The sequence below is a fragment of the Telopea speciosissima genome, chromosome 8, assembly GCF_018873765.1.
Source record: "Telopea speciosissima isolate NSW1024214 ecotype Mountain lineage chromosome 8, Tspe_v1, whole genome shotgun sequence".
Classification (NCBI taxonomy): domain Eukaryota; kingdom Viridiplantae; phylum Streptophyta; class Magnoliopsida; order Proteales; family Proteaceae; genus Telopea; species Telopea speciosissima.
This window is the reverse complement of record NC_057923.1, coordinates 55,987,936-56,004,423: the sequence shown is the minus strand read 5'-3', so window position 1 is coordinate 56,004,423 and position 16,488 is coordinate 55,987,936. Positions and strand designations below refer to the sequence as shown.

General features: G+C 37.9%; 2 protein-coding genes across 2 annotated transcripts in view; both read left to right on the top strand.

Annotated features, from left to right (window-relative positions):
- The window catches only part of LOC122671863 (protein LURP-one-related 10-like), a 62,301-nt gene that overhangs the window by 33,751 nt on the left and 12,062 nt on the right, over window positions 1-16,488 (top strand). The gene's annotated exons all lie outside the window — the stretch shown is intronic.
- LOC122671066 (protein LURP-one-related 15-like) lies at window positions 5,812-6,826 on the top strand. Its single transcript, XM_043868157.1, has 3 exons — window positions 5,812-6,084; window positions 6,193-6,423; window positions 6,647-6,826. Exons 1-3 carry the CDS (start codon window positions 5,833-5,835, stop codon window positions 6,824-6,826), a joined length of 663 nt encoding a protein of 220 aa, XP_043724092.1. The 5' UTR covers window positions 5,812-5,832.

Here is a 16,488-nt window from a genome sequence, read left to right as displayed (position 1 = left end):
GATGGAAAATTGTGTGTCTGCTGTCATTTATTTTTTGGGTGAATCTATCTGTTGTTTTAAACATGTTATAGTGCATGGTATTGGATCGAGTATATTGGTCACATAAAAAATCGATACAATACGGGATTGCATGGTTGGTTGTATCGGACAAACTTGTCTACGATTTTCTTTTAAAAAATGGATTTTTGACTGTTTTACCCCTTGTCCATACCGTTTCACCGTTCTCTTGGCTTGAATGTGTAAGCAGAGGAGGGGAGGAGATCAGTTGTGATTTTTGTTATGATTCATGACTCTTGGGTTTATAGCCGTATGATCAGTTGGACCTTTGCAAGTTGTTGGGACCTTCTTGAAGTTGTTTTTTAGTCAATATAATTGGCAGTCTTCTAAATGGGTTATGACTACTATTTATTTATGGGTCTACAGATAGCACCAGCCCAACTATGGAATAAGTGGTAATAATCCTATGGAGAAAAGTTCTTTGTGGGGACACAGGGATCATGTGGGGGGGGGGGGCGAAATGACCTCCCCACGCCCCATGAAAGACAGAAATTTCACCCCAAGATGCTAGCACGCTTCCATTGGTTGTCGCGCATATGTGGTCCTTGCGCTCCCCCACAGAGAACACTCCCCCTAATCCTATTTAGTTTTGGGTCAAATTGGATTCTAATTTTGGATTATGTTCAAAATTATAGAAAAAATGAGAATTTAAAATGATGTAGAAAAGAATGGAAATCGCAAACAAACAATCACAATGCACACAAGGATTTACGTGGTTCGACAAAAATTTCTACCTCCACAATGAGATGAGATCTGTTTCTCTAACAATAGAGAATAGGGTTACAATCACTCATCCTTACACCTCTCTCAGATTGATTACAGAGAAAGAACTCTTTTATATATATATATATATATATATATATAACGGAATCTTGTATAGGTAATTTATTGAAATTCCCACATAGCCCTAAAAACCAATTTCTTGGCCTACAACTTCTTAACAAGCCTTCGGAATCAGCCCACTTATGCAAACGACAAAGTAAAGACATCGTACCCCAGCACAAAGCCCATATTGGAACTAGTTCTTTTTGTTGCATGGCACATGAGTGATGATCACGGCCTAGTACATTTGAATCCAACCATCATTCACTTGGAATTGTTTGGGTCTAGAAACTCGGTTGTTACAAAGACTAGGCTGAACATGTTGGCAATTCAAGTCATGTAATGTTACATTGCTTAGTTTACCAAAAAAAAAAAAAAACTTGTTACATTGCCTTTTACTTGCTGGCCTCTTTAAGTACACCATGTGTAAGGGAACATGGGCTAAGTTATCCCAATGATAATCTTATGATGCAACAGTTTTATTATTTATTATGTTATCTTGTATCATGTTTGTTGATAAGATGTTCAATAGAATTTTTTTGATCGTGTTGATTTTATTGTCATACTTTTTGGGTATTAACCCCTTGGTTTTTGAAAAAACTCAAATCACCCCCTCTACAGTAACGGTGTTAGTCTACTGTTAGTTATTGATGTGAAAAGATTATTTTACCCTTGTACTAAAACATTAAAATTAAATTTACAATACTACCTTTCCTTCATCTTCAACATTGGTCAAGGGTAGCTTAGGGATTTAAATTTATTTAACTAGCTGACATCATCACTTAACAGCATAAAACTAACGGTAGGGACTAATTTGTCATATTGGGGTCTAAACCAGGGGTGATTTGAGTTTTTTCAAAAACCAGGGGGTGATCTGAGTTTCGTTTGAAAATCAAGGGGTGACCTGTAATTTACTTAATTTTTTTTAATGATTTTAGCTCAGTGACTTAATTTATCGACTTTGTTTATTGTCTCATCATGCCAAGTGGCATTTAATTGATTAAACGTCTAATGGTTGGATATAAGTTCAATTTCTATGGATAGTTGCAAGCATGTTTATTGGTTATTTACCATATATGATTATACTATTGTTTACATCCCGAAATGGTTCGGTCTGGAAGGCGAACCTGACGGCCCAAAAATGGCCGGTCCAAGGTGATCAATGACAATTTAGCCCAGGGGAACCGTCATGGCCCACGAAAGAAAGTGGCCTAGGAAGTTTGAAGCAAACAGGACTTTTACTAGTGGTTATCAGTGAGTGGCCAGTTGGGGTTAATGATAGTGTGCCTTGGGAAGTGGACATGACAAGTTAAAGGGTCGGAACTGGCTGCGTTAAGGGAGATGTAAGAAATCCAGCCGCTATTAATAAGAAGCGAGAAGAGATACAAGGGGATTTTTCAACTGATTATCCAAACCTCGCATTTAATTTCTATCTAGGAGTAGGAGTAACTTAGCGTAGTGTAGTAGAGTTCTTTCCTTATTGCAAGGATTGTTGATGTGTTGTTTGTCGTTCTATACAACCATTCCAGTAGAGTACTCTGTTTTTATCCAAAGATTGAGTTTTCTTCTGTTATTTTTCCTGTTTTCATGTGCGTTCAAAAATCCTTGGAGCAATCGAGGCAGAGGTAGAGTTAACCCACTTGTTGCCTGAGGAAGAGTAGGAACGATCCTTATTTTTAGCATCTCGTGGTTTTCGGTCGGAAGACCGAAAGTTCGAAGAAACAACTGTATATACTTGTCAATATGCAATTGAAAGTGCTTGTTTATTATCGTGCTAAGAGGTATTTTGGAGTGTGGGGGGTTTTTCATTTTTCCGGCATTCTCATTTTGTTATCATATAGTTAGCACATGGAATATATGATTCGAGTAAAACCCAAAATTTGATGGTATTATTGAGAATGCAAATTATTGCATGCTATTCTTGTTCAAAGAGATGAATGGATTTAAATCTCTACTCCGAAAACTATAAATAGAATCAGTAAGACGAGCTTATATATATTCGGTTATTGAAATTGAAATTGAAATTTGTTATCAAGTTTTCCATCTAACATAAAAAGAAATTTTGATTGCTAGTGACAGTACGCACATATTTAATGCGAATTTTTTTTGTCTACGGTTCCCTAATCGGTGCAGTTCCTTAATGCCTCTCACAAGAGGAGGGTGGACCCCACTTAGGCAGAATGTTAGATCAGATATCCCAAGTGGATCCCACCACCCTCTTATGAGAGGCCCTAAAAAACCACACCGGTCAGGAAACCGCAAACGGAACGATTTTAGAAAAATCAGTTAAACGGACTTCTGATATTGGATCCACCAAGGATGTACAAAGTCTCCGGCCTTAGAAAAATCCAGTAGAAAGGTCAAATGGCCAAATAACTTAGTGGTTGACAATCCATTATAGCATAAGCTGGTATTTCCCATATCACAACATTCTGATGGTTAGGTTTCTATTGTTAAATCATAAGACAAAATATGATGGAAATATAAAGAATATATACCTTGGACACAGTTTAAATCATGGCTGAAAAACAATTCTCTCACCCAATTAAGGCTTTTCAATGTGGCTGGGGTGGGGAATATAACAAATTATGCCGTTCTCTTCAAAATCATTGAATAATGGGTAAATTACAGATCACCCCCTGGTTTCTGAAAAAACTCAAATCAACTCCTCTACAGTAACGGTGTTAGGAAGAATGCAAATTATTGCAGAGCCACACGAATGATCATCACGTCCTTAGGGAATTTTGTATTTCCATGGGGGTGCAGCGGCCATTTCTTGTGGTCTTGTGATTGGGCGTAGGAGCCGTGCATCGCATGCAACCAGATATTGTTTTTTCTCCCTAATCCTATTTTAGTTTTGGGTCAAGTTGGACTCTAGTTTTGGATTATGTTCAAAGTGTATAAAAAAATGAGAACCTGAAACAATGCAGAAAAGAATGAAAAACACAAACTATCACACAATGCACACAAAGATTTACATGGTTCGATAAGATTGCCTAAGTTCACGGTGAGATGAGATCTGCTTCTCTATCAATGAAGAATACAGATCATACAAGAGAGACACCCTTCCCTTCATGGATAAGACCGTGAGAAGGAAGAAAAAACCAGCAACACTACAATAACAACAACATAATCAAAAATCACAAGAAGTTTCCCTTAAAAATGGGAGCAGGAGGCTTGCACTTCCCATTTTTCGCTCAAGTAGCAATTTTGGCTAAACCTTCCATTTTTTATAAGAGCCTTTTTCGCTCTGTCTTTCATATCCTTCTGGATTGATAAAAGAAGTTGAGGTTTCATCTTGATATTGTTGCGAAATACTAGCATTCCTTTCACTCTAATTATGACTACTATGGTTCACTCATTTGATTAGATGGTAAAGTAATACACACCATAATGAAAGGAGGATGAATCTTACAACTCTCAATCAACCAAATATTCATGAAATGTGGGGGTTAATTATGACGCGCACTAGGGCCTAACTTAAATGGAATGTAGGAAATGATGTCGCGCCTGATAAAAAATTTGAGGGCACACTCTTTAAACATTCATGATAGTGAGATGCAGACAAGACTAAATTGAAAGAGACACAAATAGAGACAGAAAGTAAGATATGGATGGTGAGTCAGTCGGCTACATAGATGAGGAAATGTTTAAAAAGTTTGAGTTCTCCCATACTCTGTAGAAGGACTTACAGACTTAGTAGTGATTCAAGTCAAGCCATCTACAACGACGTGTCGTACTTGTTCTAATGTGATCATCAATTTCGGTTTTTGTTGGATCGGTATTTTGAATTTGTGAGGGAATTGTTGTATTTTAAAAGTTTTATAATGAATTTAAGATTTAAAACTCTTATTTATTTTTGGTTTCATTCTCTAATCCCTACAAGTGCGTGCATCCATTTTTTTACATGGTTTTGTCTCCTGGTTGACCGGACTAGATAAGTAGTCGACCATCTGGTTGATTAGCGTGTGTTGGTCGATGTTTCCCAAAAGCGTTGTTCTTAGTCACATAATCGTTGGGAGAAGGTGATCGATTGGATCGCCAAGGTGATCAACCGGCAATGACCAAGCATTAAAAATATAATGCGACAACCATCTCGTTTGGGGTGTTCTGAATGAATGTGTCAAAGGGACACTTTCCCTCTATATGTATAGAGGACGAAAAATGGCTAACTAGATGAATGTAAAAATGCTCTCTTGCTCTCTTATTTACTCTTAGATTAAGTTTACTTGTTGTTTACCAAAAAAAAAAAAAAAGGTTTACTTGTTTTGAAGTAATTTAATGTGAGTTTTTGGAAGAAAAAAAAATTTTCCTTATTGATTGAGTACAATTCGAGTGTATCCTGACATGGCCCAATAAATGAGTACAACGACTATTGAAGGTATCAGTGAGATTGTTTTATCCTGAAAGCTAATTAACAAAAATTCGATTTTGCACCATAAGGAGACGTCTGCAATCTAAAAGGGAGTGATTGGTGGTACGATTCAGCCCGTTGATTCCCTAAGATTATTATGTTTTATGATAGTTTCCAAGAAAAAAAATAGTGTTTTAAGCTTCATGATGTTGTGTATGTTGCTTGAGTTTGACATTATCAACTGTGATTTCTCTTTAATTAAAATAAATATTATATTCCTTTATTACATGTGTTAACACATATGTTTTGGATGAATATTTTTCAACACAGAAATACACAGGTGTGTATGATGAGAAAATAATCTAGCCCTTGATGCAATGGTTGAGGAAGTCAAAGGATATCAATTCCCAGCATAGCAAAGTTGACTAGATATTTTTTTAGGACTTGTTGAGAACATCCTCCAGTCTTCATAACTTCATCTTTTGCTTCCTATACATTCTATTTTATTTTTGTGATAGAAACACATCTCTACTTACCGGCGGAAAAAAAAAAAAAAATAGAAACCTATCTCTCTGTCTAGCATCGTCTCCACCGTGGCCATGGCTGAGCACTCTAATAACTATCCACCATTAACCAATCTTATCACCGTCGTCGGTCCCCAATTCTGTGCTCCCTACCCTGTTGATCTCACCATCGTAAGGAAGGTTTTATCCATTGGAGAAGGCAATTTCTCCGTCGCCGACGTTAACGGCAATATCATCTTCAAAGTTAAAAATACCCTCTTCAGTCTTCATGATCGTCGTGTCCTTCTCGATGCCAATAGCAATCCCCTCCTCTCTATTCGAAAAAAGGTTCCAATAATGATAGTTTCTTTAAATTTTAACATTTGTTGTGATCCGGAATTGGTTTCTAATTTAAGCTTCAAACAAACCATTTAAAGTGTTTTTTTCTTCTTCCAGATATTGAGTGCACATTCAAGATGGGAAGTGTTCAGGGGAGATAGTAGTGACTCGAATGATCTGTTATTTAGTGCAAAGAGGTCTTCTTTGTTCCAATTTAAGACTCAACTTAATGTGTTCTTGGCGGGTAATAATACCAATGAGGAAGTTTGTGATTTCAAGATCAAAGGGAGCTGGTTGGAGAGATCTTGCAAGATCTATGTTGGAGATTCCTCTAACCTCATCGCACAAGTAAGGGGGGAAAAAAAAAAACTTGTGAGATTAGTCAGTAGTAAGGCAGCGTTTGGTATGCATTTTTAGTCAATTTTGCATTCTCAACAATTGATAAAAATAGTTGTTTTTATTATCTGACAATGCAAAATCGACCTTGAATGCATTCTTACAAAGCACAACTTTAATTAATATGAGAATCTATTTAGGATGGAAGGAATTGATTAATTTGATTGATGTGCAGATGCATAAGAAACATACTGTTCAAAGTGTGCTGTTTGGGAAGGATAATTTCACGGTGACTGCGTATCCAAACGTCGATCATGCGTTCATCGTTTCCCTCATCGTTATTCTCAATGCGATCAACGAGAGTGCGAACGACACTCACACTGCCGGAGTCTCAGCCACGGCTGCTATTGGCTGAGAGGGAGAGAGAAAAAGTATACTTCTACTTTGTTTATGGGATATATTCCTTTCCATTTGTAGATAATGTTTCCATGAAGTCTCAATTAATGTAAGATTTGTGTGGCCAGAAGCCATTGTTTTGGATTTGGTACGTTTCTATTATTTACTTGGGTGTTGATAGAAATATAGAATCATCAATCATAAATTATGATGAAGATTTACACCTGATTAAAATCCTTTGCAAATCCTTCATCTTATGGTGCCTTGTAGTTTGGGTATAAGAGCCCGACACGTGGAAGATGCTTTATCCAACAGTACGAACTTGATTGACCCAGTTTTTTTTTTTTTTTTTTTTTTCTCGAAATCAGCACCTTTGGATGTCGCACGAAGACAATAGAACACTGTTTGATAGAAAAGAACTTGTTGGAGTATGTACTTGGATGACTGGATGTTTATTCTGACAGAGAGTTGTGTGTCTGCTGTCTTTTGGGTTAATCTATGTCCGCTGTCTTTTATTTTTTGGGTGAATCTGTCTGTTGTCTTAAACATGTTTTACTGCACGGTATTGGATCAAGTATAATGATCACCTGAAAAACCGATACAATACAATATCAAATGATCCGTTGTATTAGACAAATTTATCTCTGATTTTCTTTAAAATATGAATTTTAACTTTTTTACCCCTTGTTCATACCGTTTCACCGGTCTCTTCGCTGTTGGACCTTTTCAAGTGGTTGTGGCCTTATAGATGTTGTTTTTTAGTCAATTTAATTGGGAGTCTTCTAAATGGGTTATAACGACTTTATGTATGGGTCTATAGATAGCCCCAGCCCAACTATGGAACAAGTGTAATAATCCTATGGAGAAAAGTTCTCTGAGAGGGACACAAGGACCATGTCCAGACATAGTGGGGGGCAAAATGACCTCTCCCCTAAGGGTGTCAAAATTAAACCGAAATTGAATATCGAACCCGAAATCGAGTCGAATTAACCAAACCAAATCGAACCGAATAAATTCAGTTTGATTTCGGTTCCGGTATATGAGCATCTAGTTCGGTTCGTTTCGTTTCGTTTCGATTTTACTTAAAAAACCATCAGTTTGAGCCGAAACCAAATTGAATACCACACTTAAATTCAAAACTCTATAACTTTTATTTTTTATTTTTTATCGTGTTGCCTTTTCTTTTGTAACTATAATTTTGATGGGATAAAAATCCTCTCCAATTCTTTAATTTTGCAACTCCCGGTAATACCACCTTCCCTATGCGACATGTTTTGTGAATACAACTACTGATTACTATTCGTCACAGTAATCCCACCGTCAATTTTTTGGGTGAATCTGTCTGTTGTCTTAAACATGTTTAAGTGCATGGTATTGGATCGAGTATAACGATCACATGAAAAATCAATACAATACGGGATTGCATGATTGGCTATATCCAAAAAATTTGTCTATGATTTTTTCAAAAAAGAAATGGACTTTTGACTGTTTTACCCCTTGTCCATACCGTTTCACCATTCTCTTGGCTTGAATGTGTAAGCAAAGGAGGGGAGGAGATCAGTTGTGATTTTTGTTATGATTCATGACCCTTGGGTTTATGGCCGTATGATCAGTTGGACCTTTTCAAGTTGTTGGGGCTTTCTTGTTTTTTGGTCAATTTAATTGGGAGTCTTCTAAATGGGCTATAACTACTTTTAATTTATGGGTTTGTAGATAGCACCAACCCAACTATGGAATAAGTGTAATAATCCTATGGAGAAAAGTTCTCTCTATGGGGCACAGGGGTCACGTCCAGACACAATGAGGGGAGGGGGGGAAATGACCTCCCCGCCCCCCATGAAAGATAGAAATTTCACCCCCAAGATGCCAATGCGCGCCCATTGGTTGTAGCGCATATGTTGTCCTTGCGCTCCCCCATAGAGAACACTCCCCCTAATCCTATTTAGTTTTGGATCAAGTTGGACTCTCATTTTGGATTATGTTCAAAGTACAGAAAAATGAGAATTTAAAATGATGTAGAAAAGAATGGAACTCGCAAACAAAAAATCACACAACACACACAAGGATTTTTACACGGTTCGGCAAAATTATCTACCTCCACAATGAGATGAGATCTGCTTCTCTATCAATGGAGAATAGGATTACAACCGCTCACCCGTACACCTCTCTCAGATTGATTACAGAGAAAGAACCCTTACTATATATATATATATATCATACTATTATATAAGTGCACGAACTCATGTTGCGTGGCTACTTTTTCACTTGACTATTTTACCCTTATTATTTTCTTAAATATCATCTTTCCCTCTTTATCATTCATATATTTTCTTATAAATTTCTCATATTCTTAATACCCTTGATCATAATTAGTTTTAGATTTTTCTTAAGATATAAAAATTAACAATTCTTTTTCAGTTTTAGGAAAGTCTAGAATCCCCCCCCTCGCTCTTCTCTCTAGAAAATACCTTTTATTATGAATTGTTTTCTCCATTAATTCCTTTCCTCTCCGTCTTCCTTGCCACAGTCTGTAACTTCCTAAACTATCGTTTAGTTTCCTTATCCAAAAGAATTACTAAATCTTTAGTTTCAACTTTCAAAACCTTCACTAAGATTCTTTAGCTGAGCCGCTTTCTCAATTTAGAGAATAAAGCTACCAATACCATCACCTCCTTGCTCGTTACCTCAATTGCCTCAAAGCCACCACCACCATTTCTGTATCTGCGGCTTCCCTCACTCGTTTCGATGGAGTTTGTCGAGGCAAAAGCGGTAACATTGGCGCCGTCGCTCTTCGGTGGTCGTCCAATGCTTATTTTAGCTGGACTGCTCTGCTCTGCCGTTTGTTTCCCTATTGAGAGAGGGAGGAGTGAGAATGAAAGAATCGATCAGTTTAGATTACGGTTGGGTGGGATGAATTCAGGTTAGGTTAGAGGTGGATGGGTAAATCAAATGAATTCAATCCTAATCGTTCGATTAAAATCTGTCAGGTGGCGCTCTCTCAAATATGCACTTGAACTGCACTTGTCGATCGTGCACTTGAGACTATAAAAATCCCTTGGGTGTCTGGAAATTTTGCTTTTTGCGTACCCCCATATAAAAGCAAAATTTCCAAAATTTCCAAACACCCAAAACGATTTTTTTGTGTTTAAGCATGGTCGTCATGTCTTACCCACGACGAGGTAGCGTTCTGTTACTGTTGACTTTTTTTAGTACTGATTTTTTCCTGTTCGATTGCTCACAACCTGTATAGAGAAAAAGAGTAACATTTCGTTTGTAAAGACTAATGATGACATTTTCTTTCAATTGCATTGGAAGGAAAGTAGTATCGTTTTTAAATTCTCTTGGTTTGAGCGTTAAAATAGAGATGATGAGGAAGATCAAAAGTGGCAAGAAATGCATGTGTAAGAAGAGAAGGTGAGGAGATGAGTTGCGACTTTTGTTATGATTCATGACTCTTGGATTTATAACCGTATCAGCCCAACTATGGAATAAGTGTAATTAATAATCCTATGCCCTCTATATGTATAGAGGACGAAAATGGTAAATGAAATGAATGTAAAAATGTTTTCTTGTTCTCTTATTTTATTGATTGAGTACAATCCAAGTGTGTCCCAATAAGATTTTCATCGTCCCCATTACGGTCTAGTGCACCACACTTGAGAATCCAACCATTAAACCATCAATCCAGATCTTCTACGGCTTAGGCATAGCGGCGATCTTTCTAGCGCTGGAATATATCGTTGACACCTGTAAAATGTGGCATCTAACGGTACATTTTAAACTTTTTTGAATTTTTGAGTTTAAATGGTTTTAGAAAAACAAACCAAATCAACCCAAAACAAAACCGTTATTTTCAACCGGACCACTCTAAAACCTAAACCAAAGTAAAACGATTTCACAGCTTTCCTCCCTTTTTCAAAATCAAAACGTAAAAACCTAAAACGTCTCCTTCCTCCTTTCTTCCTCCTTCGTTTCCACCCCATCGTCCTCCTCACCTCATCTGGTCTGCCGAAGGGCAGCATCTTCTACCTCATCGTGACGGCACACCCTGCATTCAGTTGGCACCTCGCATTCGACTATTCAAAAACTCAGTTTTGTAAGGAAAAATCCCTGTTCCATTTTAATGATTCTTGTTCTTCTTTTGTGGATTTTAGGTTTGAATCTTTATAGGTTTGAGTGGTGGAAATAGGATTCATTCTTGGAGTTCAAACTTCCATCTAATCTCCACTGTCTCTGGGTTTACCAAGCCGGACCCGTCTATAACTAAAACTGATAAGGCATAAAACACCTCACCAATTAGAAGCTGCCACATGACCGAACTGAGTTCGGCGAAAAATCGGGCCAACCCAATCTTCGACGAACCTTACTGTTTGGCCGAGCTCGTCGGACACATCCAAGTCAACCGGACGCTGAGCCGAACTCATACGGGTTGGACGAAGCCGACCTAATAGGCCAAGCTCTTCGGCCGATCTCTGGCCGCACGGCACGGTAGACCAGTACCAACCCAAAGATCTCCCATCGCGGCTGAGCAGTATGCCCGCCGACCCCACGGTCCGAGCCTACTCAGGTAGGTCTTGATTGGAGCACCATAGCGCGGCCAAGCTCACACAACTAGTGATGACCCTCAGGTCATACACGCCGGGGCCGATCTCCTAAGCCGACCTCCCAGGCCGAGCCCTCCTCCACAGAAGCTACCATAACGTCCCACCAGGGATTGCGGGGCCACGTCAGCACTCCCATGAGGACTCTTACCTTAACAAGAGTCCGACCCCGAAAGAAACTCTCCACTCCACTCCGCTCTGCGAGAAGAGCCTTATCAAACAAGGACTCTTACCATATTAGGACTCCTCCAACCGCCTCATCTCCCTCTATAAATACTAAGGTATGGAGCTCTATTGCTCATCTCACTTTTACTAGCTGTTACGTTGTTGCACTGGTGATCTAACTTGAGCATCGGAGAGTCCTAGGCCGGAGCCACACCGGCTCTCTTGTGCTCATCACTTGGTTTTTGCAGGCTCATCCGTGGGCGAACTAAACATCAGAGGTTTCCACACGCAACAAAAACAAAAGATTTGAAGCCAGCTTTTCCGCCAAACAACGAACCATCGTCTTCCTCCTCTGTGACGAAATCTCAAACCCTAGATTTCTCTTCTTCCTCCTGGTTCGATCCCACCCCCATCGTTCCTCCTCTGTGACGAAATCTGCATCTCTCTTCCCTCCACGATTCCTCTTCTTCTGTCTCAACCCACGACACCCACGACTGCTCTATTCCCCTTCTTCCCAGCGAACCCAAACCGAGGAGCCTCCTCTGTGACGAAATCTGCATCTCTCTTCCCTCCGCTGGTTTGGCGAAGGTCGAAGGTATGTAAGTCTTTGTCTCACTTTCACAAACTTTTCAGTTTTGAGCTTCCCTGGTTCCCAATTCAACCCTTGGAGATGTCGTCTAGAACTACAGAGATGACACAAGTGACCTATCTCAGTAAAGGGAGTCTTCTATTAGTTGGTTCTACAGGGGAATTTTCAAAGGTAAACTCATGCGTTCAAAATGGAGATTGTAAAAGGTTTGCTAGTAGCACAAAATCTCACTTAGAATTTCATTATAGATTTCATCTCTTTGAGGGAGTTCTGTTCTTTCGTTCTTGGATTTTTAGTCACAAAAAAAATCCAATTTGTGCATCGACCAGCCAGGCAGACGATGGGTTAGAGCAATTGGTTATTCGATTTTAATCGATGGATAATTTCTAACTAGCTTCCTCTGTAATGTATTGGAGCTAATTAGGCATGGTTGTATTATTTCTACTGAAAGGATGGTGCTTGTTGCACGTATTTATATGGTCAAAATGCAAGTTTATCATTTGCAAAATAAGATCTGTACAATGTGAAATTATTGCAGTGGTGCTTGTAAATACCTGCTTTAGCTAGCATACCAACTGCTTGGGAACATGTCTGAATCAACTAGTGCATTCTTGTTTTTTGGGAACATGACTGAACCAACTAAATTTGGTTCTCCTCATCTTTTCTCCTTCTGAGTTCCACTAAATGCATTCAATTCTGTAGTAATTTGTAGCATTCATTTTTTTGGCCAGAGTACAAATGCCTTCTTTAGAATTTTGTTAGGAGGGGAATGCTAATACAAAAAACCTTGTGTTGAAATGATACAGAACACACTTGAATCCACTAAAGCAGGGGGGGTTGGGGAGTCTCCTTTAAATTCTCTAATCTAACTTTCTTAATATTGCAAGACAATGTTTGCTTTTGTCATACATATTTGATCTTAAAACCCATATTGGTCAAACAATAATGCTTCTTTTATTCTCCATACCTTATTTTCAGCTCAATAAAACTTAAAATCCATATTTATGTGGATAGGTGAGTCTTTAGCTCAAACGGAAGAGCACCTAGGTTTGTTCCTAGGCGATGATGGTTCAAGTCCATCAAGATTCATACAAACATTTTTCCTCTCTACCTTTTTATCTAAAATTGATAAACTGTCCTTATGAAAAAACCAGGTTCATTTTTTATGACAATTGAAGCTAAGCCCGACTTATTTGAGGGAGCATTCTTTCTATACATCGATTGGAATGGCAATGCCTTAGCAAGCTTTAGCTCCTTGCTGTCAACTTCAATGCTTGCCATTAGTGTAGATATCCTTTTACTTCTGTCACTGCAAAATCCATGATCACTGGCACATACAGCCATGAATTAAGGAAAATCCTGATTAGGCTGCAAGTTTGTTGCCATTTCACCAAGAACTGGAATGCAGCCCATTGCTATCTTCTAATGGGCAAATCAAATTAGTGTCATCCTGCATCAATCCGGGGTTAAGCTAAGAAATCCAAAATACCAAGAAGGTTTCAACAATTAACCAATCAATTGGAAAACTCTCAACTTACTCTCTTCCAGTTAATTGAGTCGTGTAGCAAACTCCACAGCAATTAGTAGCATTTGTGTGGAAACAGCTTCAAGATTATCAATTTTAAACTTTCTGCTAGATACAATGGCATCTAAATTTCTTGCCTCTGTTATAGCATGGAACTGATACCGATGGCATTCAAGCATAAGTTTCCACATTCTAACTAACCTGAAACATAAAAGAAGATACTGAAAATTACTTCCAAAAGTTAAATGTATAAACATCAGCAGAGAAAGAAATAAAAAAATACATAGAAGGATGCAAACCAGAAACATCTTCTAAGTCCCCTATCTTCTTAAAACAATTGTCATTATCATCATTTACTCTATCTGGATCTTCACCAAGAATAAATCAGATAAGCTTCAACTGATTTTCCTTGTCCTAGGTAGAATATACTCCCATACGCTTCTACCATCAGATTTAGAAAGGACTGCTTTTTCTTATACAACTTTACAGATAAATGGCTGTAAAAATAAATAAATAAACGACTTGAAACGATAAAAATAAACTAATCAAAATCCAAACGTTTTCTGATGCATATAATTAGAAAAGGAGAAATGCATTTCTCATACAAAACCAGGTTTATCAAAAACAACTGTGATAGCAAATAATGGACCACTGATTCATCCAAAGAATTGTGGTAAAAGGAAACAGGAATGGTTCTCAAAGATGAGAAGAGATGTACTGACTAATCTGAGAAATACATATAATTCTAAAGTAGAAATCAAATCAGTTCAGATAAGGGGAAAAAAAAAAACTAAACATAACACTCTACGAGTCCCGATGGGTTCGAACTATCATCTCCTGGGAACAAACCCAGGTGCTCTTCCTTTTTGAGCTAAAGACTCACCTATTTGGTCGGGTCAACAAGAGTAAATAAATATAAGACCATGTAAAATTAAGAAATGTAATATACTACAAGGGCAAAAAATTACGATTACTTTCATCAACTTTGATTACAAGAAGATTTTCCAATATATGTAAACAATGACCTTGTAATGTAGAGAGAGATTGATTTGGCAATAGATCAATATGTAAAGCTCTTTCTAGAAGCAGAAACTAGTGGTGTTGGGCGATAAACCCATGGCAGATCGAGTTTGTGAGAGAGATAACAGAGAAACCAGAGAAGCTCAAAACTGAAAAGTTTGTGAGAGTGAGACAGAGACTTACATACTTTCGAACTTCGCCAAACCAGAGGAGGGAAGAGAGATGTAGATTTCGTCATAGAGGAGGCTCCTCGTCAAACCCAACCTACAATAGTTCATACACATGAGTAACAAGAGTAAATAAATATATGATCATGAACTTGAACAACCAATATACCAAATGAAGTAACTAGGATAATCTAGTTGAGTTCATGAATAAAATTTATATTACAAAGAAAAAGGGAAGACTTGGGAAGTGTCAATGTAATTAACATCTATATATAAAGGCAACCTAAATGATCTATATTTCCAAAATCCAAGTGTAGTAGTAACTATATATTAATATAAAGACAACCTAAATGAGAAGCAAGGACACGATGGATCTTATATACCTCAATTACATGAAGGAACAAGAGGGGGGTTCTTTAATTGAAAGTCCAAAAGATCATGTCCTTGGAATGATTTCAGATTCATGGAAGCAACTCAATAGAGAATGCCTTTCAAAAAACCATTTCTCACCCTCCTTCAAAAGGGCCTCACTTAACATTGCGAGGATTGTCCCTATGATGTATAGTTATAATGACAACCAAAGCCTTCCAATCCTGCAGGGAAGAGCAGGGATGCATCAATGATGCCAAGTGCATGTGTGGAGTATTGGTTCTTTTCTAGTCTTTAATTGTTCCATTATTGCTGAATTGGAAACTCTAATTGTGGAATATTTTGGTTTCATGATGACAATTAATACCCCCTTGCAACACTGGTCTTTTTTCAAAGAAGTGTTTGTGTTTTTCCCCTAAAGGGAATATTAGGCAATGGCAGCTCCTATTTTGAAACTTCTGAACTTCTAGTCTTTTCTATAGCTGCTCTTGGTAACTTTGTTTCATTGTGAATCAAGCAACACACCATGTTATGGTGTGGATTCTGTTATACCAAGTTTACGGTAAGCACATTGGCATAGGATTGAATATAGATCCTCTCAAAGTGCATATCTGCCCATGTCATCAATTCTGAACTAAGATCTTGCCAACCTTAGGTGGCTCCTCCAGTCTCCTTAATCAACAAATTTGTGATGGGCATTAAAGACTATGTGGCCTCTGTATCTGGTTGCACCTCCCCGGCAGCAATTTTGATGTTTGGAGCAAGCTAATATTATTTGTCATTTCCAGCTATGAAGAAGCTTGAATTTTCAGAATTAGTTTTGTTCCTTGTTTGATTATTCCCTACCTTCTTACTGCTGGTTTGGATTATGCTCTAGGGTCAACATTCTGACATGAAACCTGTTCTTGATAAAATGGGTAACCATTGTCTTGTGCATTTTGGTTTTCATTCAATATCTGTCTCTTCTTCATATTCCTAATATTTCATTTTTTTAATGTAAAACAAATTTAGCAGGCTTGTGGTGTTATCCATGAAGGCTACTTGTGTTTGTTGTATTAGTGGTCTGTTGGGTATTTGACATATATATGATAGAATACTTGCCTGCTATGGTCTCTAATTTTATTTTTCATGTCTTCTTATTTGGGAGATGCTAAGCGGTCTCCAATTTTATTGGGTTTTATTATGTAGTTTACAGTCTGCTGCTGGTCATTAAAAAAATATTGCGGGTAATGAGTGTGGTTCCTT

Bases quoted from the DNA above. Each gene is read 5' to 3' on its own strand.
- LOC122671066 (XM_043868157.1), top strand. From the start codon at position 5,833: ATGGCTGAGCACTCTAATAACTATCCACCATTAACCAATCTTATCACC. The intron at 6,085-6,192 runs GTTCCAATAATG...TTCTTCTTCCAG, and splicing joins TCCTCTCTATTCGAAAAAAG to ATATTGAGTGCACATTCAAG. The intron at 6,424-6,646 runs GTAAGGGGGGAA...ATTGATGTGCAG, and splicing joins CCTCTAACCTCATCGCACAA to ATGCATAAGAAACATACTGT.